At 48.8% G+C, this 27,979-nt stretch overlaps 2 protein-coding genes across 2 annotated transcripts in view; both read right to left on the minus strand.

Moving 5' to 3' along the window:
- The window catches only part of TSPAN9 (tetraspanin 9), a 261,741-nt gene that overhangs the window by 125,062 nt on the left and 108,700 nt on the right, over positions 1-27,979 (minus strand). The gene's annotated exons all lie outside the window — the stretch shown is intronic.
- On the minus strand, positions 662-27,662 carry FOXM1 (forkhead box M1). Its single transcript, XM_063308384.1, has 7 exons — positions 27,532-27,662; positions 24,013-24,161; positions 19,967-20,170; positions 15,829-15,957; positions 8,822-8,891; positions 3,435-3,595; positions 662-1,678 (listed from the first exon to the last, which is right to left on the minus strand). Exons 2-7 carry the CDS (start codon positions 24,094-24,096, stop codon positions 662-664), a joined length of 1,665 nt encoding a protein of 554 aa, XP_063164454.1. The 5' UTR covers positions 24,097-24,161; positions 27,532-27,662.

Below are 27,979 nucleotides of genomic sequence, written 5' to 3' on the forward strand. Positions count from 1 at the left end.
AAGGCTTTAAGCGCTGGCCGTTTGTGCAGACACAACACAGACGTTCTGGCTAGAACTGACACACAGCAGCTTCTGGGTAAGCAAGTTGCACCTCAGTGTTAGCTAAACGTCCCCCTTAAAGCGTTTTTTTTATTTGGACACTTCAGGCTATGGGGTAGGAGCCCCGTGAAGAGGCACCATCTTTACTGCCTCTGGCTCTGCCCAGCAGCCTGACTGGGTGAGGCTTTTCAAGCACCTATTACTGGAACAAAAACGGACCCGGGGAAAGAACACCACCCCCATCCCCACCCAAGCATCGAGGGAGCCACACCCAGGGTCTGTGGCCATGTAAGAGGTCATCTGTGTGGCCAAGTCTCCTTTCGGTGGATGAAGCTTTCCTCGAGCCAAACCCCCAGAAGTTCTCTCTGAAACTACGGACAGTCCTGGAGCTTTGCCAGAGCATCCCAACTTTGTCAAGGTCGTCACCTACGAAGAAGATGCTGTCAGAGACAGGGCGGGGAGCTTCCTTCCAACCTTTGTGGCCGGGGCTTCCTCAGCCATCCGTACGAGTGGCCTCTGCAGATAATCCGCGGCAGAATTCGCTGAAGGGCCCCTGGGGTACGGGACCGGGCCTTCTGAAGGGGCAGCACGGGTGAGGCCATCTGCAGCAAACCTGATCGGGTCACTTCAGCTGAGGAAGGAACGGTGACCAGCTCAGGCTGGTCTCCAGGTCGTCATTCTGGGTGTCTGGGAAACTGACGTCCAGAGCGATTTTGCTCCAATTATCAGGCAGGGTATCCAAGGCAAGGCCTTCCAGAAGGGAGTTGTCTCCCGGGAGCTCAGAGGCCACCGTGCTGGGTGTGGGGGAACTGGTCAGGAGCCCAGGGACTATTTCACCAGCTTCTGCACTCAGGAGTGGGCGCTGGGGAGAATCACACAGGGGTGGTCTTAGTGGAGCCTCATGAAACCCCAGGAGATCTAAACCGTCCTGGAAGGCCAGGAATGGCAGTGGAGAAGGTCTCAGAGAGCTGAAATCCACCTCGCTTCTCTCCTTGACCAAAGGGGCCGATCTCCACCGGTCAGGGGCTGGCAGGGGTGTGGAGGTGGTCATGGGTGTCTTATTCGGGGTGGAAGCAGTTGGCAGCTGGCAGGACACCCCCTGCACTGGAGTCTCAAAACGGCCCTCCTCTCCCGGAGCACAGGTGGGGTGGGGCACGCTTCCCAGAGGGCCCCCCTGAGCGGAGGGAAGGCTGTGTCCCATCAGGAAGGAAGGTGAGCCACCACCGAGGGGCAGGAGGAGGACCGGTTCTTCCAAGGAGGAGAGGGCTAAGTGCTGCTTCCTTCTGGATCTGCCCGGCGCTTGCCTCTTTACGGCTGGCGTGCTTTGGGGGGCTGGTCTGAGACCGGCAGCCTGTCCCTTCGCTTTCACAGGGGCTGCCCAGACACAGAGGCTCTGCTCTCTGCCGCCTTGTGCTGGTTCCTCCTTTACAGGCCACGCAGGGAGGAAGCTGGAGGCCCACTCCCAGGAGCGGAAACCGTCCCTCAGGACTCCGGCTGACGGTTCTCCGCTGTCCGTACAGGGGCCTTCCTCGAGAGGCTGAGAGGGGCCCAATGAAGAGGACCCTTCGCCGCAGTAGCTCTCCTCCTTTATGGAACGTGCAGGAGGCAACAGCGCTGGTTCTTCGCTGGAGCGCAGGATCTGTGAAACAAACGTGGAAAGGAAGAAGCTGACAACGCCCTTCGCACTTGGACACATTCTCCTGGTGGCTGGCTGTCCTTCGGCACCGGGCAAAGTTTATTCTGCCCTCTCAGGCTGTTGGTCAATCTTAGCCTCCCTGTCATGAGTGCCGTTGAGCTGAAGACATCAGCACAACGGCACACATGACAATAACGAGGAAGCAGAGGAAGGGACTTAAGATAATCATAACACGCACAACAACAGACACAGACCCCGGCCGGATGATTCAGCCATCAGGACACAAAAGAGGAAGAAGGAAAGACAAAGACAAGGCGGATCACGAGGCACACCCAAGCTGTTAGCAAAAGCGCAACGGAGATCGCCCAGCTGACAGCAATCACCGGCTGAAAGAGGAAACCGATTATGGGCAATCCCGGGGCACCAGCTGGGGCCCCGCAACCCTTCACCTACCGGCACGAAAGTATGCAGGACAAGGGGGGGATGACGCAACTCAAGGTGAGGGGGCGCTGACCGGCGCAGGGTATTTAAACCCCGCACCGGCGCGCTCCCTTCACTCTCAGCTTTTTTCGCGCAACTCTACGTTTGAATAAACCTGAACCTGCTTTTCCCTGAATCAGCGTCTGTGTTTTACTCAGCGGTAGGCAGCGCATGACACTCCCTCTGTTCAGGCATTAGAGCTGCAGTTTGAGCCAAGAGGGATCTCCAACAACTCCTATGGAATCTGTGCATTGGCTGGAGATCCTGTACGGTGCAATGCTCTGGGCCAGGGAAGAACATCAACCCCTTTTCTGAGGAAGCAAAATACATTGCCCTCCAAACCACCAAAATAGACAGTTTTGCAAACTACCCAACTAAAGTTAAGAATAGCCAAACTGTGGAGGCCTCAGTACTCTCTGAGCTTGGCTGTTTGCTTGCAGACGTTTCATTACCCAACTAAGGAACATCACCAGCACTGATGATGTGACCTAGTCGGGTAATGAAACTTCTGCAAGCCAGCCAGCAAGCTCAGAGAGCACCACGGACTCCACAGTTCAACCCCCCACAACAGAATTCTCTTCTATTGGAATAACCAAACTTTCACGATGCATCTGTGAGGTTTTAGTTGCATATGAATCGTGTTTATTGTGCTTGTTCTTTTATTCCTACCAATCTTTTTTTAAGTATTATTCAGACTGGCTCTGTAACCATCTTCTGAAGTTTTTATTCAGATAAATTTGAAAATGGACGCTCACAGCAGGAACCCTCCAAACACTGCACACAGTCCTGGCTTACTGCAGCTACACCTCTGAGGGTGAGAAGCTCAGCCAAGCCGTCATATCAAATCCAGGCTCATCGATTGCCAGTGGTTCCTGGGGGGGGGGGGCAGTGAGAGATCCACAGCCTTGGTGCAGAACCTGCCTCATGAGAACGGATGAGACAGAACTGCCTCAAGGGGGGAGCAAGGGCCGAGGGCCAGACTCCCGTGGGTAGAGGAGGTGGCGGGGAGCTCTATGTCCTAAAGTGGGCAGGGAAAATAAACCCACCACCTGCCAAGGCCCTGCCCGGCTTCCAGGGGCACCAGCCCCTTTCTAAGCTGTTTTGCAAGGCTAAGCCCTCCCACCTCACTTCTGGCAAAGCACCACACAGATGGGGGAACTGCCTCGGAGACAGTGGGGCCCATTTCCACAAGTGCCAAGTTGCCAACCTCAGCATTGGACAGCTGGAGCACCCAGACCAACACGCCCCTAAGAAAGGCCAGGAGGTCTGGGGGACTGACCTTTGGAGCAGGGCGCTCCCCTCGGTTGATCTGCATGGCCCCCGAGGCCACAGGCAGAGGCAGCTTCGAAGGCGTCTGAAGGCGAAGCGGCTCACTCATTGGAAACAGGGCCGGGACCAGGTGGGAACTGACCCGTGGCAGCAAGGGCTTCACCCTCGGCCCTGAGGAAGAAAGGCTTCACGTCAGCCAAGAGCTGCCTAGCAGAACAGCCGTTGCGGAGGTTGCAGCGCTCGTCTCCCCTTCCGGTTCTGTGCTACTGAAGTGCAAATGAAGAAATGAATCTTCCTCCAAGGAGCCGGGCAATTTAACGGCATTTGCCTACGACTGAGTCCGCCCCGCCCCCAGGGCTCCGTGCTTTCCACATTCCTCCAGGCTGCCACAGCGCCTCCTTGGCTTCAAAACTATGGGGCAGAGCTTGCCCAGACAGTTCAGACCCAGTAATTTGGTAGTTCCAGATTGACCACCAGGATATCTTTTCCTTACCAGGGACATGTTTTTATTTCCAAAGCAGCTTGATTATCACTGCAATTAAAACCCCCAAACAAATCACTGAAAACACAAGAGTAAAAAGGAAACAGGTGGCACTGTTTCCTATAGATAGAAAGCAGAGCTCTCCTGGCCCCACGGCAGGGAATCGGAGGACCTGGACGTCTCACCAGAAGGACTCCGTGAATCTCGCCAGCAACTTGGGCACAGCCTCTGCAGGCATCCTGGCTGCTCTGCAACTTGCCTGTGCCCAGGAGACGCACAGGGAGTGCCCCGCAGTGCCATTCCCTGTCCTGCCCATACCTGCTGATGTAATTGGGTGGGAAGGGGAACCAGCCCAGTAGAAGAGGAACTGGCACCCACCTTAACCCAGATATGCCAACTTTCATGCAACCTGCCCCCCCACAGAGGTTGTGAAATTATCTCCTGGGCTAGGATGAAACCGGCCTCTGAACACCCCAAAGACATCTTGATGGAGCGGCAGCAGCAGCTCTCTGCTCCCACCCCTCAGAATGGCTCCTGGCCAGATCCCCAGTTGCTCGGTCACTCCACTTCCAAGGCCAGCAGATCTTGGAAGCAACTGGCTCGACCTCCTCTGGGACCTTCCCTTGGCACTTCCCTGTCAGCATCGTCTTTGTTTGCAAGGCAGCCTCCGCATCCCACTCAGGGTGACCCCAGAAAATTAAAATGGCAGTGGCTTGCTCTGGAAATGTGCCTCCCCTCCAAAAGGAAAGGGCAACTGGGAAGATAAAAGCTCTCCAGAGAGACATGAGGTTACCTGGACCAGGAACAGCTCTGGTCAGTTAGGAGTGTTTTGTGACAGGCCAGGCCTCCCTCCTGTGGCTGCCACCCGGGGACCAGGGGAGCCTCCTCCAGTGCAGCGAGGTTGATGGGCAAATCTGAAACAGCACCTTCATGGCATCTCGCTCAACTGGTCCCAAGCGCGTCCCTCCCCAGCCACAGAATGGAGGAGGGCAAAGGAAAGCCACTGCCCTGCTCCTGAACGAGATGCAGCGTTCCCAGTGCTCGAGCAGTGCAGGTTCTCGCCGAGCGTTCGCTGCCCAGGTGGGCCAGGAACCCCAAGGGGCCGTTTAGATGGCCAGGGAGCCTATGGACTGCTGACCTCGAAGGACAGGCCATACCCGTGCAAAGGCCTAGTTTTGGAGGGTGATGGAGGAGCCTGGCCCCCACAGTAGGGTCCAGATAATGAAGGTGCAGACGCATTTCTGAGAAGGAAGCTGTTGGATAACAGCAGCTGAGTCAGGTGCAAAGCTGTAGATGCCCCTGAATCTGGCACAGCCAGAGCAAACTCCTGGGTAGCTCAACTGCAGCTGCCCGGGGCAGTAAATGTCTGGGAGTAACTGTGGCAGATGGACCAGCAGCAGAGGCAGGAGCTTGTTCTGGGGTGTTGGAGAGGGTGCCAGGTCTCATCTGCAGCACCAGGTGGACTGCAGTGAGGAGGGAAAGCCCTGGAGAGGGGTGGTGGAGAATCCTGGGTAGTGATGTGAATGAAAGGAGGCAAAATCCATTTTTCTGCGAGGCAAGGGAAAAGATCTTCAACCTTCCCCAAGATGAGGAGTGAAAGCACCGTTCCAATGAGGGCAATGGGCACCACTGAAAATAACACAGTTCCGAAGCCTCTGGACTTTAGGGTTCACCATCCAATGCGGATCCCCTGGTGACCAATAGCCGGGGGCTGAGTGCCACTCTGGATCCTCTCATCCTGCAGAGGACGAGGGGCTGGAGCCTGGCCCAGATTCTCAGCGATGTCCCCTTCCTGATCTCCCTTCCCGACAGAGCCGGGAGGAGGACTGCGGTCCAACCCAGTGACCCGACTGTGGGCTGCCCCTGCAGCAGAGAGTGCCTGAACTGTAGATGTCCTTCCTCAGAGGGTTGGCTTTGTTATCTCCCTACAGGTTTAATGACCTCCACAAAGTCAAGGGGAAAAAAAGAAAAGAAAACCTGGAATTCTTTTACTGTGAATTCTGGGCTTTATGGAAGGCTCATCCTATTTTAATCCAGGATTAGTGCTGATTTTCTCATCAGAAACACAGTACATGTTGGGGTGGTGGGGAAGTTCACAGAAATGTCTTCCTTCCCTTATCTGTGTGCTATGATTAGGCTATTCTACGGCTAGTAGCTTTCTTTCAAATTTCATTTTGCTGCAGCGGATGTTCTGTCAGTTATTTGTTCACGTCCAGATACTGGAGAACAAGAGAAGGTTAAGGGGCCATCTTGTTTTACAGTCTGGCAGAAGCAAATATTTGCATCAGGGACCTGCTTCCTCCCTCTTAAGAAAAGGCACCATCCCTCGGTGTTGCCCACACAGGACCCAGACAGGACTTTCCAGCAAGAGAAAATTCTCCATTCCTCCCTCCTCCCCTTTCCTTTCCTTTCCTTTTCCCCCAGAGGAGGAACAAATTAATCTACTGCAGCAAAAGTTGCCATAAGTCTCATAATAAAGACCACCATGTCTAGAGAAGCTTTTCTGAACTGTATCCGCTCCTGATGCGCCTTCAAAAAAATATATGCTGTTGTCTTTTCTTGACTTCCAGGGAGGCACAGCAAACTGAAGACGTCTCCGTGAAAGTGGAGCCGACGACTACGGCAAAAACCGAGGAACTGGTGAGTAGATTGGTTCTTTGGAATCTCTTTGGATAAGGGGAGGACGGGAGATTGCCCACATGCGCTCCGAACAGCTGCTTGTCACAAGGAGACCACAGGAGAGTGGTTTTCCACACATTTGAGTGCCGGGAGACAACGGGACCAGCCCTCAAACTTGTGGAAAACCACTCTCCTGTGGTCTCCTTGTGACAAGCAGCTGTTCGGAGCGCATGTGGGCGATCTCTCTTGCTCGCAAGCACGGTGGAGACCTTTAAAGGACACTAAGTTTGCAAACCTTACTTTCTAATCACTTTCAGAAATTGCCTGTTAACCATCTTAAAGCTATCAGAGACCTTTGGAATGACAAGTTTGAAAAGTCTTCATTGGGTGAGTTTATCTTCAACTCTGAATAAAAGAAGAATTAATTATAAGCTTAAGAACTTAAAGAATTTGAAATAAACAGCAAAAAGCTAAATAAGATTTTGATCTAAGAAAGTTATAAATGGATTAAGAGTCCAGATAAATTTGAAATATTGACTTTTACTATAAGGTTTTTGAATTCACTATAAAAAATAAACGGCTTCTCATGGGAAACAGACTTATTTTGGCTATCCTGGCTATTGCAAGTCATAACAAAGATAAGTGATGATTTTAGAAACTGGATACTAGAGAAGATTAAAGATTCTAAGCTGAAGAAAAAATATATGTCAGTTCTTGATGTCAGTTAATACTGGGACTTATGAAATAACATCGGAAGCATTAAAGATCTTTGAAGAATGGGGCCAGAAATCAGCAGCTACGGTATGCAGTGTCAGTAATGATGTCTGCGACTACGGATAGTCTATGTCCAAAAGAGGTTAATGAAGGAATGACAGACGTGGAACAAGTTTTATCAGACAAGACGGAGAAGGTACTGAAAGTGGAAGTACAAATGACAGGCCAAGAGAATGATTTAGAAAAGGACACTTTGCTGGATATACAAAAGAAACTTTTAAAATGTTTTAAAAATTAAAAGGGAAATAAAAATGATAAACCAAGAGAATGACCTTGAAAATGTTTTCGTATTGGATCTACAAAAGAGGCTTGTTCAAGCCTTGAAGAAATCTGTGCAATGGAATAAAGAATTGTAGAGAAATCAAATCCTACCACAATATTTGATTGTATTAAAGAAAGACTGAGAGAAGTAAAAGGAAGGACTATAAAGCTGGTTTATTTGATCAAGGTTGAAAGAAGACATTTTTTGCAAGGTTCTGGCAACCCTTTATGGACTTTTTGCTGACACCAGGATTGAAAAGTTGATGTTTTATAGATTTGCTTATAAATAAAAGAATGGGATATGGGATGAAGAGATAATCTGTTTGTCACTTTATAGGGGGTGAAGTTATAAAATTTGTTTATACTTGTTTTATTATATTTTTCTTTTTTTCTCCTTTCTTTTTTTCCTGCACTTTTTCCTCCTTTTTTCTATTCTCCTTCTCTAAGTTTTGTTTCCTATTGTAATCAAAATTCTTAATAAAAATCGTATTTTTCAAAAAGGAAAATATGCTGGTGCCCACCAAAGATGATCAACTTTTGGCTCCAGGGCCACCTTAAGGCTTTATACTCAGTGAAGAGACCAAGGGAACCCACGCTGACCGGCAGCAGCTCTGCCAGCTTCTGGACGGGTCTGCCTTGCTTCCTGGCAGTCACTCGGGAACGTTTGGGATACACAACTGCAACCATACGCAGCGCCTGAAGCTCTCCTGTGGGGAAGTCGTTTCATCCAGGAGTTTTTGCAGTGACTAAGTGCAATGGCATGTGGGAACGGCCTTGGGAGACAGGCCCAGAGACGCTGCCAAGGGAAGGGACAGATAAGGCAGGGCAGAGCCCGCAGCTGCATAATGGGCGGAGAAAGGGAGGGTTCCTTGTGAGCCTCCAGCTTCTCAGGTTGTAAAGGAGATGGCAGGAGATCAGTGCTTTCAGACTTGCAAGGGTCTGTTAATGGAGCCTTACAGCAGGATTGGCTCACCTGGTCGTGTTTTCTGTCTGGTCCACCTGGGAAGGCCTTTCTCTGTCTTTGCACGACCAGCTGAGCCCAGTGAATGGGCTGCCGCCCCTTGAGCGCGACTCTTCACCCACGTCTTGGGCTCCTGTGTCTTTTACACCCTGAAGGGTGGCTGGGGTAGAACTCCCATTTAGGGTGCTTGCTAATGGGTGCCCCACCCCCCGCCCTTCCCATCAGCCAAACGGCTTCCGCTGGCTTCCTCCACTGACCGGCATAGAGAAAGGGCTTTGCGGGGGCACAGACGCATACTCACGGGAGGCCTGGGGCTCCGCTTTGCCACCTTTCACGTTCTTCCGCAGATCCAGAGTAGGACGCTTCTGCTGCTGCATTATGTTTGGATTGGGAGACAAGAAAGGGAAAGTCAGGGTCCCGCGGCCCCACGCTGACAGAAGGCCAAGCAGGGGTGGAGCTGGTGCAGGATGAGGGAGCCCCAGGGTCGGTCTGCCTTTCCTGGCTGTCCCCCGAAGCCCGCCCGAGCCCAAGGTGACACAGCAAACCTCCTCCAGGATCTTCCAGCTCTTCTGCACAGAGCAAAGGGGGAAGACTGCCGGGGGCTGGGTCTCGGGAGAGATACCAACGGCCCTCCATGCAGAGTGGCGCCTTCAGGCATCACACCCTCAAGGAGTCTCAAGAAGAACCCCTCTGAAGGGGCTTTCTACTTGCAGGTGCTAAGAAAAGCCTGCCGGGCCCTTCCTCCCACCAAGTCCTCCATGGAAGCAGTCCTGTTTGCTTTTTCCCTCTGCTGTCACTTGGGGATGGCGCTCATGCTACCAGGTCAGGTCTGCTCGCTCCTACTGGCCGCTGACCGACTGCAGCCCGGGGCTGGAGCAAAGCTGCTTGCCAATACGAGCAACGCCGGGCGTCTGACCGAACCCCCTGGGGTGAGGAGGATCTGGACAGAGCCCAGCAATGCGCAGCTTTGCCTGGCGGAGCCGGAACAGCAATATTTTACACCCACCATTGTGTCTAAGGATATTTCTAAAGACTGCATCCCTGACGTGTCCTGCCACTTCAGGTTCAAAAGAAGGAAAAGTGGGCGCGTCCTATCACGTCTGTCCCTTCAGTGAGCATCACAGGTGAGGAGGGGTCTCCTCCAGGAGCAAGTAGCCAGGGTCCCTTTTCTCATTTTAACCGGGGGGAGTGGGTGGGGAAGGGGCCTTCTCAACCCCAGACCGTGGCAGAAGAGCAAGCAACAAACTCCCTCTGCCTCTTTTTGGAACTGGGAGCTGCTCTGATGGCTATAATTCAAAAGCAAAGAGTTAAAACAGGCAAGGCAGAGAAGCAAGGAAGGAAGGAGAGAAGGGCCTGGCCATTTCACTGGAATACACTGAAAGCTGCTATTTAGGTTTAAGAGGTTTTGGATCTGACAAATTCAGAAGACTCCCCCTTGCCAACTGCATAAACTCTGGATGGCACACATTAAAGACAGTGAGAACCAAGCCAACCAAGAAAAGAACGATGTACACCAAGAAGAAATATTCAAACCAACCCCAAAACCCCTAAGAGGACTGCCAACCCCCCTCACCTGAGGCCCGGGGGAAAAGACGAGCCACGGTGGGGGCCATATGGATCTCTGGGGGACACCATTCCAGAGGGCAAGCGCTGCAACAGAAAGGGCCCAATTCCGGGGTCCCATCAGGTGCCACGGTCTAATTTGGTGGGATTTGGAGAATGCCAACTCTGCCTGTTCACGCTGGAGGGGCAGAAACTATCAGAGATAGGTGGGCGGTCTCTTAGATAACCAGGTCCTGTGCCCTGAAGGGCTTCCTAGGTGATAACCAGCATTCTGAATTGCACTTAGACGCCAAATGTCAGCCAGCGTGGCTCACAGAGCAGTGGTATAATGCAGGGATGGCTTGCCCATCGTTGCCCGTGCTGCTGAGTTCTGGACCAGCTGCACCTTCCCAGTGTTCTTCAAGGGAGCCCCTTGTAGAGCACGTGATGGGTTTGGTAGTTTCAAAACTGTCCACTGTGACCGAAAGAACAGAAATTCAGTTAGCCTACTTCTACTTTCTGAGCCTCACAAAAGGCATTCATTGACTTGGGAAATAATGGAACTAGTATTAGGAGAAACGTGATCAGGAACGTAAATGTGCATAGCCTGTGTGCATGTTCCAGAGCGATCCTCTCCTGCAGATGGGTAGAATGAAGGCCACACCCACTCTGTGGTGTAAAGAGGTATTAAAGGGGAGGGGGGCTGGATGGGAAGATGCTGGTTTTGCACCTGGAAACAAAGCATCCTGGCTGAAGATACAGCTGTCTCAGAAAAAGACAAAGGAAATCCAGTTCTGATTTTTACTGAGCCAAGCAGATGACCACAGAAGGTCCTTGATTATACTGTAAGTTCAAAGGACAGGGATTCACAGGCTCCAAAAATTTTGGACAGATTTTTGTTCCATACACAAAAAAACCCCTTTGGATAGATTTTGAGCATCCACTCTGCGCAATTAAGGGATGAGAAGAAAAAAGTTTTGCCTCCTCCAGTGCAGAGAAGCTACTTAATGCTGGACCTGGTCAGAACAGTTCCCAATGCTTGGCCCTCAGATATGCAAAATGGAGCCTCCTCACCTGCGTTCAGGTACTTCCCTGGTGGAACCCAGTAAATATGGTTTCCATGAAAACCTGGGAGAGAGTCATCCATTCTCCAAATGGAGATGCTTTTCCAGGAGCTTCTGGACTGAGGAAAATACTTTGTCATCCCAAGGGCAGCTCCTTCCTAAGAGTTATCAGACCAAGGAGCGCTGTTGCCCATAGAATTTCTACTGCGTTGGAGCTATGAATTTCCACCCAAGAGAAGGAGGAGACTTGATTCTCTTTCCACGCAAAGGAGGCAGGGATGGCCTGCCACACTCCGGATGGTCAGCGGAAGAACAGGAGGACTTTTGTCTCCTCACAGTCTCCAGAAGAGGAATTCTCTGAGTCAGTCTGTTATCCGATACCATTTCTCTAGCAACCATTTCACCTTGCTGTGGAGACTAAATTTGGAGGGTTTTTTGGAAGGGCATATACGTCACGTCACTTTGACTATTGCTATAGAACATAGCATTTTTTAAAGGACAAGGGTCTACACTATAAATAGATTTTCTCCAAAGTGATTGAAATTCTGGCCAGGTGATATTCCCTATCTCTTTAAGAGAGTTCTTAGAAGGGAACTGGAACCTCAGTAAAATAAAAGACCACCATGGAAAATCCTATCCAGGTTGATGGCTTCGGAATTCATCTTTCTGGAGTCACCAGGGGCAGTCAACTTGTGCGGTTTAGAGAACTAGTCCAGGCCTGTCGGTAGGCTGCATTGTTTCTTTTTTTATTTATTTCCCCCCCCTCCTTAATTTGGGTTACTGAAAGGCAACATACATATCTAATGCTCCTGCCTCCAGTTTTCCTCACAACAACCCCATGAGGAAGGTTGGGCTGAGAGGGAGGGACTGGCCCAGGGTCACCCAGCCGGCTTTCGTGCCTAAGGCGGGACTAGAACTCACCATCTCCTGGTTTCTAGCCCAGCACCTTCGCCACTCCACCAACCTAGCTAGGACCATTCTTCCATTTTTATTGTGCCTCTTGTAGGACTGGGCAAGAGCGACTGGGATGGTTCGTGAAGATTTCAGAAGGGAGCACGCAATGTTCCGGGACAGCCAGAAGATTGGACAGCTGGTCCTCATTCTCCTAGCTTTCTACCTGAGGGTGGAATGGAAGACCTACTAGAGGAAAAGAGGCAAGTATTTGTCTTTTTCTTTCTGTTATAAACTGCCGGCCTAAAAAAATTATGTTACCATGACCTGATCTGAGGGAGATCGCTTAGGAAATCTATGAGGAAAAGACCCTAGGCTGAGACCAAACGCATGCTGGTCCTAACGTTCAGTAGGGATGGGGGCTGCATGCCACATGAGCTGCGGAAAGCAGAGGGTTTCCCTTTTACGTCCCGGGGAATACGTGGTGCCAGGGCTCAGGCTGTTCCCCACTTAGGGCCACTTGACCAGACTGAATCTCAACATATAACAATGTCAGGGCATCACTCCTTAGTACGGAAAGAGGGGAACAAAAGGGGCTCTTCCCCATCCCATAATAACGTCAGTAAGGCTCTGGTATTAAGATAGGTACAGGATTTTCTGTATATAGAGAACTGCTCGTAGACAAGCTGGAATTCAACACCTTGGATCCATCTTGACTGCCTATCAATTCTGATTAAACTACAACCTGCCAAGAAATGTTCAGCTACTGTTTGCAACCAATAATTAGGAACAAAAGGATACCTTCTAATTAATTTTTTCTTTGCAAAAAACCCCCTTAAATACTGTTTTGGTTCCATCGTGGACAAGGGGAGTGAGCTGAGGGTTTCAGGGGGTGGCCATGTCTATCCCCTGAGCAGCTAGTAGGACATGCTGCATAAAAATGGTCTTACCAACCAACCCCCTTTTTCAGTTGGACCTCAGTGGAAGGAAAATGAACTGTAAAACACTCAAAGCAGGACTGCCTCACCAAGGCCATCGTCACCTACAGTCTGCCTAACTGCTGGAGAGGGGCTGGAATAATCTAAATATTAGTCAAATTATGCATCAATCTCTACGCCGAGAGAGAGAAAGAAGGTTGAAGGGTATTTTATTTATTTATTTATTAGATTTATATTACCGCCCCTCTCTCCCAACGGGAGGAGCAGTAATATAAATCTAATAAATTTATAGATATCAGGGCTCTAGATATCAGGCCCACCAACAAGCATTCCAGATATTTGTGTGTGCGCATGGTGGGGAACAACTCTCTTGTTGGCAAGGGATCCATTAGCCAGGGATTCTATACCACAGAGCAATTCAAAGAAAACCCGTGCGACTGTCCTTACGTGAAGGTCAGAGAGTCGGGTCCAGAAAGGGTGGCTGCAAGGAGCAGTCAAACGGCTCATAATCTGTGGTGCCACCCCCTCTTCAGCACAGGACCTCTGCGGTGGGGAGACTGCTGCCCTGCCCCAACATGCTGCAGAGGTGTGAAGCACCAGAGATCACCACACCATGTCTTGGCCACTTCACAGTGGCTCTAGCTAAGTTAGAAGAAGAGGGAGGGAGGAAGAAAGTCCTTGCAAGATTTCCTTAGAGAGGAAATAAGTAATTGTAATTCAGGGGGGAAATTAGAGAGGACAATTCATTTGGAGATCCACTCCAGAGGAATCAAAATGAGATGTTGGACCCTTGACTACTTGCTCCAGGAGCAGGTGCTATTTCAAGAAAACAAACACTCTTTGTGAAGCGGTCAGCCTTGCAAGGTACTGTAGTCCAGACAGGAAGCACAACCAGATGGACAATTCTACTTTATTGTAAGGCTACACTGACAGAATCTTGCGAGTCTGAAAGTACGTTTCTCCCCCGTTACCTTTATAGCCCAAGAAACTAGGGAGGGTCCCTTCTGAGATGTTTGCCGCGTCTCCATTCCTTCTGCGGACTCAGCTGCCTCTTGTCCGACTGTTTCCTTGGCTGCGGTGCTTCCCCCGTCTCCCAAGGTCATCCCCACATACCATTATTGCTCCTGGCCTTACCGAGGAGTCTGAAGACCTGGTTCTGCCGCCTCGCTTGGGGCAGAGAGGGGAATAGATCTACTTAGGGATGGCTGCTATAGAACACTCCTCCCACACTTGGACTGTTTTAGATTCTCCTGCCACTTGGACCTTTTTACTTTTTTACTCTTATTTATATTTATTTATTAGAGTAATTTTATATTTGTATATTTTATTTATTGTACGGTTGTTTTAATTAATTATTCTAAACCGCCCAGAGTCCCCTGATGGGAGGAGATGAGCAGGACCCTCGGCCAGTCCCTCCCTCACAGCCCAAGAAATAAATAAATAAAGCTCAGGAGAAGCACATGTGATCCACGTCTATCCAAAAAGACGTGTTGGAGAGACCCCTAATCAATCAAAACCCCTTTCACAAATCTTTCAGAATCCACATCAAAAGCTACTCACCACCCTACTGAGCCCTGCCTGTTTTGAGCTAAAGCTGCTACGTAAGTGCAAAATCTAATATTACCAGAATCTCCACAGCTCCATAAAAACCAGCCTGAACTGGACCAAGGTGATCGTTAAAATCCTAGCATCTACTTCTTCAAGGAACTAGGTCTATAATCAATACTTAGTAGGGTGCCACCCAGCTTGGGCAAGATCTTGATATAAAGCTCAATAAAAGTAGGAGGCAGGGTCTGTCAGGAAGGTCTGTATCACAGCTCCCCAGTGCTTTGTCTTTCTGAAGCACAATAAATCCACAAACAGAACCAACAATTTCTTAGAGCAACACCATGGCTTCTATGTTTGGATGAGCCTTCAACTTCCTAACTCTCATAATACAGGTAGTCCTCACTTAATGACCATTCATATATTGATGGTTTGGACTTACAACAGTGCTGAAAAAACTGACTTACGACCGGTCCTTGCACTTACAACTTTCGCAGCATCCCTGCAATCCCAATTTGGGCATTTGGCAATCGGTTTGCATTTACAAGTGTCACAGCATCCTGCAGTCACATGATTGCCATTTTTGACCTTCCCAGCCAGCTTCCGGCAAGCAAAATCAATTGTGAACTGTGTGATTTATTTAACGACCACATGGTTCACTTAACAGCCGCTGCAAAAAATGGCCAAAAAATCGAGTCAGTTTCGCTTAATGACCACTTTGCTTAGCAACTGACATTCCGGTCCCAACTGTGGTTGTTAAGCGAGGACTACCTGTATCCGTAACCTTATTTGGATATTTCTCCAGGGACTGCACTGCTATTTCAGGATTAACTGAGGGGTGAATGTCATCATACTGATGAAACAATGCTCCAAGCGGTTCAGTTATTCATCAGCCTCTCCCAGGGAGTGGAGAGAGAAAGCAGGAGAGGCAGAACAGAACCAAACCACACTCGCAGGACAAAGATGGGGAGCAGACCCACAATAGGCCTGTGGAACCAACCTCCAACCCAGACAGCCCTGGGAAGACTTGGTTAAGCACCCTACATTTTTATAAGTTCAGGAGAACAAGCAGGGGGGGGTTAGGCTCTTACCTTCCCTAGACATCTAAAGCAGTCTAACAAGGCACATTTTGTTCTGCTCGTGACTAAAGCAAGCTCTTCTTCCAGAGCACTTTTCACACATTCACCTTTCCTTCCACACACATTATTAACCCTGCCCTTGGTCTCCAACAGCTGCTGGCTGTCAATATGCCTCCTCTCCGCTTAGATAGAAAGCGACTTATAATTAAATGGTATGGGAAACAAGCACCGGGAAGAGCCCTTTCCTACCTTGAACACCTGGTCCAGCGTCAGGTAGCGGTTTGCTTCAGGGTGGATGGTCCAGAATGCAATTTTCCCGTTGGCAGACGTCTCCCGAACAAACATGTCATGAAGAGAAAGATTGTGACGTACAGAGTTCTGGATTGCAGAGGAAAAATGTTTGTTGTTTTCAGTTACAAAACAGGGAGCCGAGTTTGGAGGGACAGAAGGCATGCGGCACCTTAAAGCTGAAGCCATTTTATTGCCCCATCGCTTCCATGGATCACAGCCCACGGTGCCAGGCGGACGGAGCACGGTCCTGAGAGAATATTTAGTGCACCCGCAGAGGGTGGGGCAAGAAGGGAGAAAGGCAGGGTGAGAAGAGGGGTCAGAGGTAAAATGGTTTTAGAGGTAGGACATAAAGAGACAGAATAACTTTCAATAGTGCCCACAAACAGTCAGTAAATTCAACCCAAAAGAAAAACTTATAATTCCATCAGCCTTTCACAGAAAAACGACAGAGTCCTGTGGATCCAAGAGGCCAACTACCTATTACCACATGGATTTATTGGCCTTGGAAGGAAGGGTAGGCAGAATTGCTTTAGCAATCAAACATTAAGCAGCAACGAGGACATTCTTTTCATTGAACTAATCACTGGATTTAATGCATACAGAATGAGGTTGAACCTTCTAATGAAATTCTGCTCAGCAGTTTTGCAAAACGATTGGCCTTTGGGGCCTTTTCTCCTGAATAGCCATCCTGAGACCAGAGACCATTGAGGACTTGAAGCGACAGCTTTGGGCGGGGTGGGGGGGATGGGGACAATCCTTTGTGATATTAGGTTTGCATCCATTTTCCTGCTAAACAGAGATTGGCCGGTCTGTCCAGTACAAAGGATATAAAGAGGCTCAGGGAGGACAGATGATGGCCAATATTGCATTGGACGATGCGTAAATGACGTTAGTCAGTCCCAAAGTGGCATTATCCAAAATGGAGATTCTTTTACAGGTTTTTGGAGGCAGCAAGACTATGCTGAGGTGCCATCTGGATCTTTCACAGGTATGTATCACTGCAGAACAGCCTATTGCTCGTGAATTATTCAGGAAGATGCTAGAAAGACTTCAGTGTTTTATTTATTCACTTACAGTATATTTTGATTCGGGGATGAATAACACCCCCCCCACACACACACACACTTTTGGCCCACAAGCACTATGTTTATTCCCCCTGTCCCCAAGACTGGTCTGCCAAAATTTGGCAGTGAAATCCTAGAGAATCTAAGAATTGGCAGGGCCATAGAAGCTCAAGTCCTGTGCTCTGCTCCACGCAGGAATCCAGCTGAAAGCACCCCTCTTCTTGATCACATCCAGAGGAGGGGAGGCGCTGCCTATTGCCCCCCAAGCGAAATGCAAATGGTTCTGAGCAGGGTGCTGTGTAGCTGTGCCAGGGGCCACCTCCCCTAACAGGAACTGCGTGCCTGGCCGCAGGGACAATCCGGGTGCTGACGTTGGGGAGGGGAACCGCATCAACAGTTTCTGACTTTGGCGCCAGCCATTATCCGGTTAGAGCAGGCGTAATTGAGAGTATTAGGAAAAATCAGCTTAGGTCTATCTTACTGAAAGAATATTTGGAAGATAAACTATGACTGGATCTCACTGACAAGTTCTTCGCATACTCAGAGATCCTTCATGAATTTCTGGTGCAGGAAAAGTCAAGATCTTGGTTGTTGCCGGGTGGCTTGTCTTGTGCCTGGTGCAGATAGTCAGCACCGATACTGAAGAAAACAACATCCAAGGGTGTTACTGGAGGACTTAACAGCTAAGATACCAAGGGTCTGCCAACAGACGGTGTTAGCGTTTGGCCCCAAATCAGTGGTCGTACCAAAAAAAAGACAAAGAAAGACCAATGTGTGCTGGGGACTGAGTTCTTTTTCTGTCTGAATATGCTGAGAAGCTTTTCAGTTTTCACTTTTTCAAGGCAGAGTTGCTGCAGCAATACTAGGGCTAAGTATCAAGCGTAAAAAAATCTCGCAGGATGCTGAGCTAACCTCGATGGAAGCTGCTGACAAAACTGGAGGCGTTAGGGTTAGGGTTAACCTAACCCTAACCCCACTTCTGGAGGAAAGATGTGACAGGAAGGCGGCCACGCTCCACCTGCAAAACGAAGTCCTGGCCAGGCAGACAGAAGCCCACACACGCCCTACTTCGGGCAAAGGGGGCTCTGAAGATCCCTGTCAGGCCCTGGGGACCTACTCCTGCACTGAAGCACTTTTCAAAGAAAAGCCTGGAAGCCATAAAGCAAGGAGAAAAACAGGGGCAACGTACTATGATGCTCCCCAGAAATTAAGAAAGAAAATGAGAGAGGAGAGGAGAGGAAGGGAGAAAATAAAACAAGGAACGGAATTCAGACCGTCACTGGGCCCAAAGCAGAGAGCAGGCATCGGGAGCGTCTCCTGTCTCCAGCACAGAGCTCTTCTGTTGGACCGACTTCCTGTTGAGACCCTCGACTAGGGGACTACCAAGCTTTTGCCACAGCAAATAACCCCGGACAGGAATACAGCAATTATGCAGGTCACCAAGGATCTAAAAAGTGTCCTTGGGCAAGCAGGCCTGGCAGGAAAGGGCATATTCTGTTCTTCCATGAGGCAGCATACCCCAAGCCAATGTCCTTCTGCTCCCTTCACTTGAAGACTCGGCATTTGTTTCTGGCACAGGGTATGAAAATTGTAACAATTTTAACCCCTAGGATAAGAACCAAAGAGGTCATTCACGGAAAGAAAAAGAACCGTGCCCAGAAGGCCCTAGCCAGACTGACCTTCGGAGCACTCTGCAGGGCCTCCTACAGGCAGTCTTTGACTTACGCCGGCAATCAGGACCAGAATTTTTGTCGCTAAGCAATGCAGTCAAAAATTGTGTCCGCATTGCTTAGCGACAGGAATCCCTGCAGTCCCAGTTGCCCCCGCTAATCGAATCCCACGGCCGCTAGGCGTGGCAACTTCACGCCGGCTTCCCACAACCAGAGTCAGTGGGGAAGCCAGAAGGAAGTTGCAAGTCCCAGGCCCACAGGCAGGTAAGTGGCTGCTGCTGGGCAGGAGCAAGGGAGGTGCAGTGAGCCTTGGGGAGGGCATGAGGGTGCAGCATGGGTCAGGGAGCGCACGCAGGAGGCAAGGTGAGGCTGGGAGAGGGTGCGAGGGAGGCGTGGGAAGGCTCGGGAGAGGGTGCGAGTGGCAGGGAAGGTAAAAAATGGTGATCACATGACCACAGGGCATGGCAACCGGTCTTAAGCGCAAGCCAGCTGCCAAGTGCCCAGATCACGATCATGTGACCAGGGGGGTGCTGAGACAGCCGGAACTCCAAGGTCGCTGAACAAATTGTCATAAGCCGAGGACTATCTGTACTTCCAAGTCCTCCAGAAGGATGCCATGGCCAATGATACTGAAAGCTAATGACAGGTGAAAAAGAATCACCACTCCCTGCTGGTCATCCATCAGGGCAACAAAGGCTGTTGCAATCTTTAGTCTGCTGTGAAGCCAGCGTGCAGTGAGCCACAATAATCATTCCACAGAGGACACGTGAAAGATGTGCTGGATGCAGATTAATCTAGAAATGGTTCATCTCCGTACTGAATCGCTGCCTGGTAACTGGAATCAAAAGGAGACTTGTTCCAGGGCTGGGTGTGCACCCCACACAACTCCCACTTTGGGAATGGAGATGCTGCTCACATTCCTTAATCCTTCTCTTGTAGTGGGGGACTGAGGATGGGGAAGAGGAGGAGCCCCCTGAGCTAAGACAGGGTTTGCAGACTCCAGGACCCTCCAGAGGGAGCTGGGCTTTGTACAGGAGAGAAGCTTACGCTTCTAGTCCTCCGTGTTCCTAAACTGACAGACTCTTGAAGTAACGTCTGCTAAAATTTCAAAAGGACATGAACAGAGGTCAAGAGTTAATTGTACTTTCTCATGCTAACAAACTCAGAGGAATTAGCAAAATATATTAGTAAGAATTGGGGGAGGGGCTCAGAGATGTTGCTTAGGTGTACAAAATATGCATAGTTTAACAATTTCCATTTTTCTTGGCAAGACATTTACATTTTTAAGCACAGAGTATTCAGAGTCCGCAAAATTTCTATCATCCTCATCGAGAGGTTTGTACAGGTCAAAAGACGTTTTACCTTCCAGCCTGGCTTGGCCACATGCTTGAAGTAGGGGAAGTGATCCTCAATCCAGGCATAGATGTCTTTCAGCATCATGCGCTTCTTCTCAGTGCTGTTGATGGCAAACTGGATCATGGCCATGTAAGAGTAGGGAGGCCGCTCAGGGAAAGATTCGTGCCACAAAGTGGAAGAGGCGGTGGCCACTGGGGGGCTTCCCTCAGACTGGAAGGTGGAAAAAAGGCAAAATCAAGAGAGGAGGGCCCATAGAACAGTCCTCTGTGGCAGACAGGGATACCAGAAGAGGACCGTGACTTACCTGGCTGTATTTCAAAATTTACCCACAAGGAAAAGCCTTTACTTAGGGCAGCCTTTCTCAACCTTTTGACCTTGGAGGAACCCTTGAAATATTTTTCAGGCCTCGGGGACCCCCTGCACATTCAGGCTCAAATACAGGCCAGAAGTTAAAAAATTATTACATTGGTTTCATGTGTAGGCCTGCATATATGCACTAACAGTGTTCTTAAAATGAAAATAAAGAATGAAATTTACCTCTTTAATGTGAAGTTGCCCGAATTTGAAATAATTTTTTAAATAAATCTTGAACTCCCAAGGAACCCCTAGTGGCCTCTTGCAGAACCCGAAGGCTCCACAGAACCCTGGTTGAGAAACCCTGACTTAGGGCAATTGCTTCTCACCATAGAAAATTAGATGCTAAAATTTCTTCACTGTATTCTCAGCAAATCTAAGAATACTTCCATTTTTTAAGGACTAATCACTTAAGAAAAATATCCTTCCCTTCAGTTAAATTCAGGAATTTAGCAGAAATGCAGTACTGACGATTAGTTCATCTAAAACAACACAATTTTTTAAAGTGTGGTTGTGAATTCACAGAGCAATAAGGTGCAGACAAGGAGATATTGCACGCTGAGGCAAAAACAATCCTCATGAGAAGGAGAAATAGGAAAAAAAGTGAATGAATGAATGAAGAGCATACTCAATGACAAGCTAAGGAGGTGAATATGAAATAGAAGTAGGAGCTGAAGATACCCAAGGAGGAGAACATGTGGTGGCAGCTGGGGCCCGTAGGGGAAGAACCCAGAAGTCTGTGAGATGAGATGGGATGGACTTTCTAGGAGACATCCAGACACAGACATCTGTGACCAAAGATACTACCGTTGAGGGATGTTCAGCCAAAGGGGACTATATACGGTGTTCCTGTCCTATTTGTGGGCTTCTTAATGGCATCTGGTTGGCCACTCCTGGAACATGAAACTGAATTAAGTGGGTCTTAGGTCTAATCAAGAATGGATTAGCGTATACATATATACCCATCTTGTGCTTCCTTTTCAGGGTAAGCAATATTAAGCAAAGTGTAAAAGAAAACTAAAAAGTAGCCAGCAAGCAGTAAACAAATAAAAAAATATTAATAGGAGGCAGGAGATAAGAGGGAAAAAAGGAAATCTTACTACATCTAGTTTAGTATGTTCAAGTCACATACTTCATCTTGGACTTTAAAAAAAAAGCAAATTATAATGAACACAGAGAAATTATAAATAGGATCACATGGTGAAGATGTTACCAAGAAACAGAATTCAACTGGATGGGAATTCCCAAAAGAGTTATGAAAAGCACAACTGCAAACAGTTCCAATGAGAAAAGACGGTGGAAGACAGCAGAAGAAATCAGTGTGGCTAAGGAAAAAGCTTAATTAAGATCTTAAAAAAAGCAAAGAGAAAGGGAATGTGCAAAAATGAAAGAGGACCAGGTCACAAGGTCAGCTTGGAACAAGTAGCTGGAAGGGAAGAGCTGGTGCCCGGAAACTGAAAGCTCAGAACAAGCGGCTGTGAATAATAAAAAGGGCTTCTTTACATAGTTTCAGAATAAAGGAAATGAAATGAGAAAGTATACCTGCCACTCAGTGAAGACAACAAAATACTAGCCTGTAACGCCAGAGCTACTCCATTCTTTCAGTCTTCGCCAACAGAAATCCTTGTTTTCCACCAGAATTTTGCTTCAGGAATTTACCTCTTTGCATTGAATGTCAGGCTAGATGAATTGCATTCTAGAGAATCTAAAGGAACTAGCTGAACCCTTGTGCATTACTTCTGGGAAATCCCAGAGAATTGGTGAAGTATCAGATAACTGCAATAAAGCAAATGTTAGCCCTTTCTTCAAATTGGGGAAAAGGGCATGTCCAGCATACTACGGAACTGTCAGTCTAATATCAATATCTGGGAGCATTGTAAAGCATATCATAAAGAGGTCAGTCTTGAAATCAGTGCATCAATTGGCAGAAGTGGATTTGTCAAGCACAAGTCTTGCCAGACTAATGTTAACTTACTTTTTGACCAAGTAAATTCCTTGGTAGATTGTGGGAATACAGTGGACATAATATACCTTGACTTCAGCAAAATGTTTGAATGGAAGATGTGTCATTGGTTTGTTTCAGGGATGGTCATAGATGTTTATGGTTGAAAACCACTTTTATTAACAAGTTTTTTTTTCCCCAGGAAAAAAACTTGTGACTTCATGTCTTTGAGCAATAAGTGAAATAATATTTACCGTACTTTTATGTTACAACCCCCTTTCTTAGGATTCTATTTCTGAGCTATTCTGGTATATAAGCAGGCATACTTCAGCTCTGTTATTTGTTTTCAGCTTTTTTCACAGATGATCTCTGTGGTTCAGTTATAAATTTTCTCTGTGATGATTTTCCTTCTCACATGGGAAATTCCCAGGATCTTCTGATCTTGTGGTTGCTTGGCAACCATGGGCAATCTGTTCCCCCTGGCCTCCCTCTCCCCTTATCAATCAACACATCTCAGCTGCCTTGTATTTTCAGGCTGGCTCTTTACAGTGCCATAAACACTTGCCAGTTCACAGACCATGTCTGGCTCTTATCATGAGAACCCCACTAAACCTCTTTCTGTGCAGTGCACAAAAGCTATCTGCTTCTTCAGGAAGCCTTTGATTCTCCCTTCTGCACTTTTCCCATTAGGCAGATGTATAAACAAATCTTTCTCTTTCTGAGGAAGAGAAGCTCCACTCCCTATCAAGAGCAATTCTCCTGTGCATCCTTCACAGTCCTATATCTACCTTTTACCTTCTAAAAAGATATTGGCCTACGTGGCTGATGTGCTGTTTGTGAGAGGGAGACGCTCAGGTGATTGGCAATCTTGATTCATCCTGCCACATCATGACAATATATTTGAAAGCCTGATTCACAGGTGATCATTAATGGTTGCTTATGAAATTGCAGAGAAGTAGCAAAAAGAGAGCCATCATTCTGGGGTCCTTTACTCGTCAAAATTTCATTAATCGGTTGAAGGGAACACTTACCAAATTTGCAGATAATACAGAATTCGTTGGGACAGCTACTGTCTGACAGAAATAACATTTAAAAGGAATTTGATGGGTTGAAGAAACGGGCTGTGACAGGGAAATTTAACAGGCAAGTGTGAAGTTCTTTCTGCAGGAAGCAAAAAATCAAGTATACAGCGTAGAGCATGAGAACACCTGGATTGCTAATTGTGCTTGAGAGAAAGAGCTTGTAATAGTAACTTTTTACAAACTGAAGACAAGTGAACAGTTGATGCAGTTGAAAAAAGGTAACATAACCCAGCAGACAGAGCAGCTCAACAGGGGAACTCAGAATGATGCTAGGCTTGTCCTTCATTGGATGCATTCAAGCAGAATCTGGAATCCGTTTGGATTCCTGCCCCAAGCAAAGGCCTGGACTTGATGGTCTCAAGGGCCCCTTTCAACTGGATGGTTCTGTGGGGATGGGGAACCAAACTAAGACCAGCATAGCAACTATAGTTCTGACACCCACAAGTCATCAACCCTGCTCGCAGGAAACACCATCATGGAGAGAGAGCCACTGCCCCCAGCTTTTCTGTGTTTCTCCTAGAAAGTGGCAGCAGCTGTTCTTCTCACGCCATTAGCCTGCCACCCCAGACACCCGGAGCCATGCACATGTGTGCCCCACAAAGCCTCCACTCTTGCAGAAGCTCCACATTTAAAGACATAAGGCTACCACCTGGCCTCTGTGGCCCCTCGCTCACCTTAAGGGTTTTCTGCTTCGGGGTCTGGTTCTCCTTCTCCGTGTCCCTTTTCAGGCCACAGGAGCCTAGTCCATTTGAGGTCATCTTCCCCAGCCACTGGATGTTGGTCAGGCTGTTGTCCAGGCCACTGCTGGCTGCCTCCTCATTGCCTACATCGATACAGACGCAGAGTTTCTATTTTGCAAGCCTTGACCCTTCAAGAGGGAGCTTGAAATCCGGCCTTCCAGCAGAGAGGCTGGGTACTGTGAGGGTACAGATCCACAACGGAGTCGGCACCACATTGCTTGAAGCTCCTCAAAATACAGGTTTGCTCTTATTTCAGCTGGAATTGCCAACCTTTTACTATTGTTATGGAATATAGAAAGGAAGCTTTTTCTACCACTCATCTGCATGCCAAGAAAATATTCCATTTGACTTAAACATGCCAGAAAAACAGTTTATTCAAACCATGGCAACCCTAAAACCACCCAAAGAATGCAGGTATTTTTCCAAACTGTATTTTGGAGTTCTGGGGACAGCACAAACAAACCCCTAGCAAAGGACTCTCATATATAAAATGCCTTATGGAAATGGAATTAGCCATAACAATTGCCAAAAACCAACCCAGAGGCTGGTATTTTTTGTGGAGCACCACCTTCAATGAGTGAGAATTTTTCCCCCCAAGCAGAATTCCTGGAAAGGAATATAAAATGCAATCCACGTTCACTGCATGAGAAAATACCCATGTGACAGCAGACAGACGGAGGACACAACTGGTTAGCGACGTTGTGCTAATGTTTCACATGGCTGAGCTTAACAGCAGAACCAAGCATCTTTGGCAGAAACCCAGCAAGTACTTTCTCCAAATCACTTCAAAATCCATTTGGGTAAAATTAATGCTGCCCCAAATTGCTGATAAGTCACCCCAAATTGATTTTCCAGAAAATTGTCACATATATCAACCTCAGCCCATTATCCCTTCTCTGGTCACCTGCCTGCCTGCCCTCCCTTCAGACACACATCTCTAAATCCTTTTCTCCCTCTGCCAACCAAGCAGTTGATGCCTGGCATTTTCACCCAGCTCCATCCTTTCTCCTTAGGCCATTTCCTTTTTGATTCACCCTCCAGCCCATTCTCTCTCCTGGGGCCACTGCAAACACCCCTGTCCAGGCATCCTCCCTTTGCACACCTGCATTCCTCACCCGCTTGGCTGCCTGGCTGCTCCAAATCTTGGGCCCCAATCACCTTCATTTGTCCAAACCCTGCTGTGAAAACTGAGTCAGGCACCCGAAGCCTCAGCCAGCCCAACCTTTAAGGTTTCCCCATGGATCAACCTCTGTGATCACCAAGCGCTACTTAAGCTGCTTCCCTGGAACCGTCTCAGGGAAGACCAGCCATTGCATGAATGGGCAAACGGTGCCGCCCAGAGAGGATCCCTCCCAGGCCAAAACCACCATCAGCTAGCCAGGGCTGCTTCTCCCATTCACCCTTTGGACTCGCTTCTGTGGGGTGCATCTTCAACAGCTTCCCCACCTCATTATTCTCCCAACAATCTACTAAACTTTGTGGATTAAGTTTTAGAGCTGGTTAAAACTTGGGGGTGTGTTGTTTAAGGAAGAGTATTCACATGCATTACTCTGTCCAAAGCTCTCAGCTGACCATTGTCCACCGTCAGGAAGCTCAGCTACAGCCCCCGGGAGTCTGTGTGAAAACCAACAAACTATCTAAACACAGGCAAAGCGATGTGTTCCATCCTTTGCCAAAATAATCTTGGCTGGGAGACTGAAAGCAAAATCCCTCTGCTTGACCATGTTCAACATAGGACATTTGCAAGGCTCCGACCAACTGCTGCCAGAGCAGTCTTAGCACAGCAAAACCATGGAAGCATCACCATGGGCTCCCGCTCCTCTCAGATCCCATAATAAACAGGCCGGTTCCACCAAAGCACCTTGGCCGTTTTGTGGGTAGGTGCAGGGATCCACCTGGCCTCTTTAATTCACCTCCACCATAGTACTGCCTGGGAGCTCCTCCTAAGCAAGTGCATTGTGGGGGATGATGAGGGAGGTCATGGAGAACAACTAAGGTATGGCCAATAATAGCAATAAAAAAATTTGGAAGTGACATGAAGAGACACCACTGCAAACCATGAAAATGCTTAACCCTGAATTCTCTAGAGCAGTGTTCCTCAACCTTGGCCACTTGAAGATGGGCAGACTTCAACTCCCAGAATTGGTGGCTGGGGAATTCTAGGCGTTGAAGTCCTCCCATCTTCAAGTGGCCAAGGTTGAGGAACACTGCTCTAGGTAGACAATTCTTGCTCTTCTTCAGAGAAAGACTCATACAAACAAGCAGAGCTTTCATCACACGGTCATGGCCACCACCTTGACTTTTTTTTTTTTTTACCAGAGCCCTGCAGAGACCCCTGAAAGTTTCCCAGAAGAAAGGTGTCCCCTTCACAGTGAGGGGAACAGCTGAAGAAATGCAGCAGAGCCCAAACAGCCAAAAAAAAAAAAAAAAAAAAGCAGGAGAGAATAGTTGGGGAAAGCATAAACCCCAGCATGGATGGAAAAGCTATTTCCCTTTTTAGCAGATCTCTTATCAAAAATGCATAGGAAAAAAAATAAAAACCTAAAAGATATCTTAACAAAGGAAATGGCATTTCCTAGGGGATTTCTATTTAAACACCTTTTACCTAAAAGCAGGTTACAATGAATAGTGAAGAAGAGACTCTACTATTCCTTGCAGAGTTGAAAAATAACAGCTTATGCTGACTGGGCAGGTTTGTATTATGTGTAATGAGATTTTCACTGCACTCAGTCCTATTATCGCAAAATGACAGCATTTTCCCATTATATATGATTACATTAAAGTTAGACTTTCATGGGATAATTGCATTACTGTTTTCTAAACCTTCTAGGATAGCAGAGATGGTCTTACTCCTAGTACCAGAATGCTGTATAATCTCTGAGAATCGTGGAATGATTAACATCTTAGGTACTACTAAAATGACCAATAAAGATTGATAGATAAATGGGTAGATAGATAGCTAAGAGTTTGATTTCCTATTAGAGCATAAATGATAGTACCTCAGCAGATAAAAATCCCCCCTCCTCCTCAAAAAAAGCCCACATAGATGTCAATGACACCGGAAAGTGTGAAAAACTCTCAAGAGCATGCAAACGTTATGCAGTTTCTTAGAAGACCTACTTGGCCTTTGAGTGAAGGGCTGTGGACAGGGCCAGGTCAAAAGCTAAACCGAACGTGGCACAATCTGAGCTAAATTTAAGTGCCATCCACGCTATTGTTCCCCCAGCACTGAGCAACTTCCCAATTCTCTCAGGGCGCGTTAATTTTGGAAGGGGCTTGGATGGCGTCCAGGCTGTTGGAGGCGCAACGCAGCGCTCCATCCCCGCCACCGCGCAGGGTTTGGCGGCGGCGGCGGGAGCGCTCCGCTTCCCTTCCCGAGCCCGTCCCCGAAGCACCGCCGCGGGGCTCCGCTCGGCCGTCACGCGAACCCCCGTAACGGAAAGGTCCACCTACCACTGCCTTCCTCCTCCGGGCTCCCCAGAGGCTGCGAGGCCCAGAAGGCCGGCTCCTCCAGGGCCCACGGCCGCGTCCCCGCGGGCGTTTCTTCCTCGGGGTCGCCCCGGTCCGTGGCTATGCGCCGCTCCTCCTCCTCGGTCCCGGACGGGCTTCGGAGCGCTCCGGCCTCCAGGCTGGCGGAGCCGCGGGCGAGGCCAACGCCAACGCCGCCGGGGCCCTCCGGAGCAGCAGCTCCCGCGCTTGGCGGGGCGCGGCGGTCACTCCCGGCGGTCTCGGCGGGCGGGCGCCGGGAGGAGGGCGGCGCGGCGCCCGCTGGCTCCCGCTGCTCCCGGCCGGCTCGGCGCCGGGCTGCCTCGTGCTCCCCCGCGGGGCTCCCAGCAAGTGCGGGCCGCCTCTTCTTGAGGATCAGGGGCGGGCGGGAGCGGCTCTTCATCCTGGGGCGCCC

This window comes from Candoia aspera, chromosome 7 (assembly GCF_035149785.1).
Source record: "Candoia aspera isolate rCanAsp1 chromosome 7, rCanAsp1.hap2, whole genome shotgun sequence".
NCBI classification, from domain to species: domain Eukaryota; kingdom Metazoa; phylum Chordata; class Lepidosauria; order Squamata; family Boidae; genus Candoia; species Candoia aspera.

Bases quoted from the DNA above. Each gene is read 5' to 3' on its own strand.
- FOXM1 (XM_063308384.1), bottom strand. From the start codon at position 24,096: ATGACCTCAAATGGACTAGGCTCCTGTGGCCTGAAAAGGGACACGGAG. The intron at 8,892-15,828 runs GTAGGAAAGGGC...AACATAATGCAG, and splicing joins CGCTGGACCAGGTGTTCAAG to CAGCAGAAGCGTCCTACTCT. The intron at 1,679-3,434 runs GTCAGTCCCCCA...TTTGTTTCACAG, and splicing joins GGGAGCGCCCTGCTCCAAAG to ATCCTGCGCTCCAGCGAAGA.